The sequence below is a fragment of the Eimeria acervulina genome, genomic scaffold (assembly GCF_000499425.1).
Source record: "Eimeria acervulina Houghton genomic scaffold, Eah_scaff2480, whole genome shotgun sequence".
In the NCBI taxonomy this organism is placed as follows: Eukaryota; Apicomplexa; class Conoidasida; order Eucoccidiorida; family Eimeriidae; genus Eimeria; species Eimeria acervulina.
In genome coordinates, this window is record NW_013548304.1 from 1 (window position 1) to 2,139 (window position 2,139).

At 52.6% G+C, this 2,139-nt stretch overlaps 1 protein-coding gene across 1 annotated transcript; it reads left to right on the forward strand.

Moving 5' to 3' along the window:
- Window positions 1–173: 173 nt before the first annotated feature.
- EAH_00066620 (hypothetical protein) lies at window positions 174–1,248 on the forward strand (the record flags this gene model as incomplete). The annotated part of the gene is made up of 3 exons (XM_013392668.1): window positions 174–421; window positions 588–727; window positions 959–1,248. The coding sequence occupies 3 exons, from the start codon at window positions 174–176 to the stop codon at window positions 1,246–1,248; spliced, it is 678 nt and encodes a 225-aa protein (XP_013248122.1).
- Window positions 1,249–2,139: the final 891 nt, after the last annotated feature.

Sequence of the window (2,139 nt, forward strand, 5' to 3'; positions counted from 1 at the left end):
GGGAGGGGGCGCGGGGGGATTGGGGGGCGCGGGGAAAATCAGTTCCTTATTGCCGTTTCCGTTGTAGTGTATGCGCGCTTCTAATATAGTTCGTCCTCTTGCTGCGGTATGGAGGGTTGTCGAAAAGTGAATGCCTCATTGTGTGCAGGTTTCGTCTTTGAGTGGAGAGGAGAATGGCTACGGAAGAGCCCCATGCGGTTCCCGCCGCGGGGCCTCAAGACGGCGTTCCGGATCTTCAAAGCAGCGACTCCGCGAGCACCGCAGAAGCAGTCGCTGCAGCAGCTGCTGCTGCAGCTGCTGCCGCTCATCTAGCTGTAGCCACAAACTCGAGCGACGGGGGATATCAGGCCCAGCCGTTTACGACTCTCTTTTTTATTGACTTCTCTTTCCTGAGAGCCGGCAATATCACGGAGGTCGTTGAGTGAGTCTGCGATCCCGTAATATATGTTTGGCCTTCCTATTTGGGTGCAGGTGAATGTAACGGAGTGCAGGGAGGGAAGTAACCCTCAGTTCAGAGAGCATACCAATTGCATCTTGCCCGGGTTCAACTTGAAGCTTGTTGCTGGTTGGTGAATACGCCTCTGCAGGATCGCATGGGTGGTGTTTGATGTGGCTACCCGACAGTCTCTAGAGGAAGTGTCTCTTCTTGTCCGGCCCGAGCAGCTCTTGGCGCCGGCTGAGGTTCTCACGAAGCTTGGAGTCACGCAGGAGCAGCTTTTTGCCGCATGTATGCTGCTCCCGGACTTCTCCCCCGTGCCGCATATTTGTAGATCAGACGATTTCTTTGATTGGAGTGAATTGATTACCTCTTGCCCCTCCTTGCACATTGTCTGGGGTCGCCCTGCTGCTCTTTCTTCTTGCAGAGACACTATCACTTCTTGCCAACGTTTCTTTTTCACGAGCTGACTGCACCTTATTTTAAGCTTCTGAAGTTGGGTTTGGGGTGCTTACTCTTCAGCGACTCTAAGTGAAGTCATTCAAAAGCTGGATACGGCAATATTCCAGCGGAGCCAAGACGGTGTAAATCCCGCAGTGCTTTGCGTCTATGAACCCGAGAAGTTAAAGGATTTCCGCACATGTGCAGCTGCCCGGCAAGTGACTCTCTATCCGCACTTCGCGCAGGCTGTGGTTTTGAAACGCGTCATCCAGCAGTTTCTGAACAGTAAGTTTTCACAAAGGAAGGGAAGGCTCTCTACATGCAAGGCAAATCAGCTGTCAGGGGGCTTGCGCCTTCGATCTGGCGGCTGAGAGGGAGTGCGATTTTCCATGTTTGTTCATGAGCCTACATGATTTTGCACAGCATTTTCCCGCTGGATTTTCGTCTAAGACGAGGGAAATGTGCAGGAAGGGCGGCCCTTTTGAAACATTAGGAGTCGGGCAAATAGGATCCTCGTCGAATTTTTCTCCGGGGGAAACGTAGCAATTTAGTCGTGATGTCTGGATGATTCCGAAGAGTGTGTTTACGGTCCACTGAATTTGTGGAGTGCGGAAGTGGGGATCTTTTATTTAACCTGGGTGCATGGCTTCGACTCCTTTAAATATTACGGTCTGGCTGAATATTGAAGCATCGGGCTTTAGTTTGGCTTGGGCCGCAGTCTTTATGGTGCGGTTAGGTGCTGGTTGAGGAATATGAGCTCTCAAAACCCTGTGAAAACAGGTTCTCTTTTTCTCCTGGCCATTTTCGGCATTCGGTGCACCGACGGAATACGTTATATGCTTTCGTTGACCAGTGTTGCCGCCCTTTTCTGCCAGCCCATCGGGGTACATGGACCGTCATGATGCTTCGGCCAGCAGATGCTAGGTTGTTCAACTAGCTGACGGAGGAGACTGATGATCCTCGCGCTCCCCGTGTCGCTTCTTGGCCACACCGTGGTGGGTGCTCCTATCACAGGATAGGGGGGCATTTTGTTGGGGTAGCTTTGCGTTGTGTGGGCGCTTCGATGTTCTTGTTTGCAGTTAAGGGGGATGATTTGAGGAGCTTGAGCACGGCTGCGGGCGCGCTGCACTTGGCAGCACCAGAAGGGCGGGAGGAGGGTTTGGCGGCTTGTCGGTGCATGTGTGGTATTTTGTTTCTGCTGCTCTCGAAGGGTCTGCTGCTGCTTAAGGAGCATTCCGTTAACGTGGAAGACCAGTTTTCCG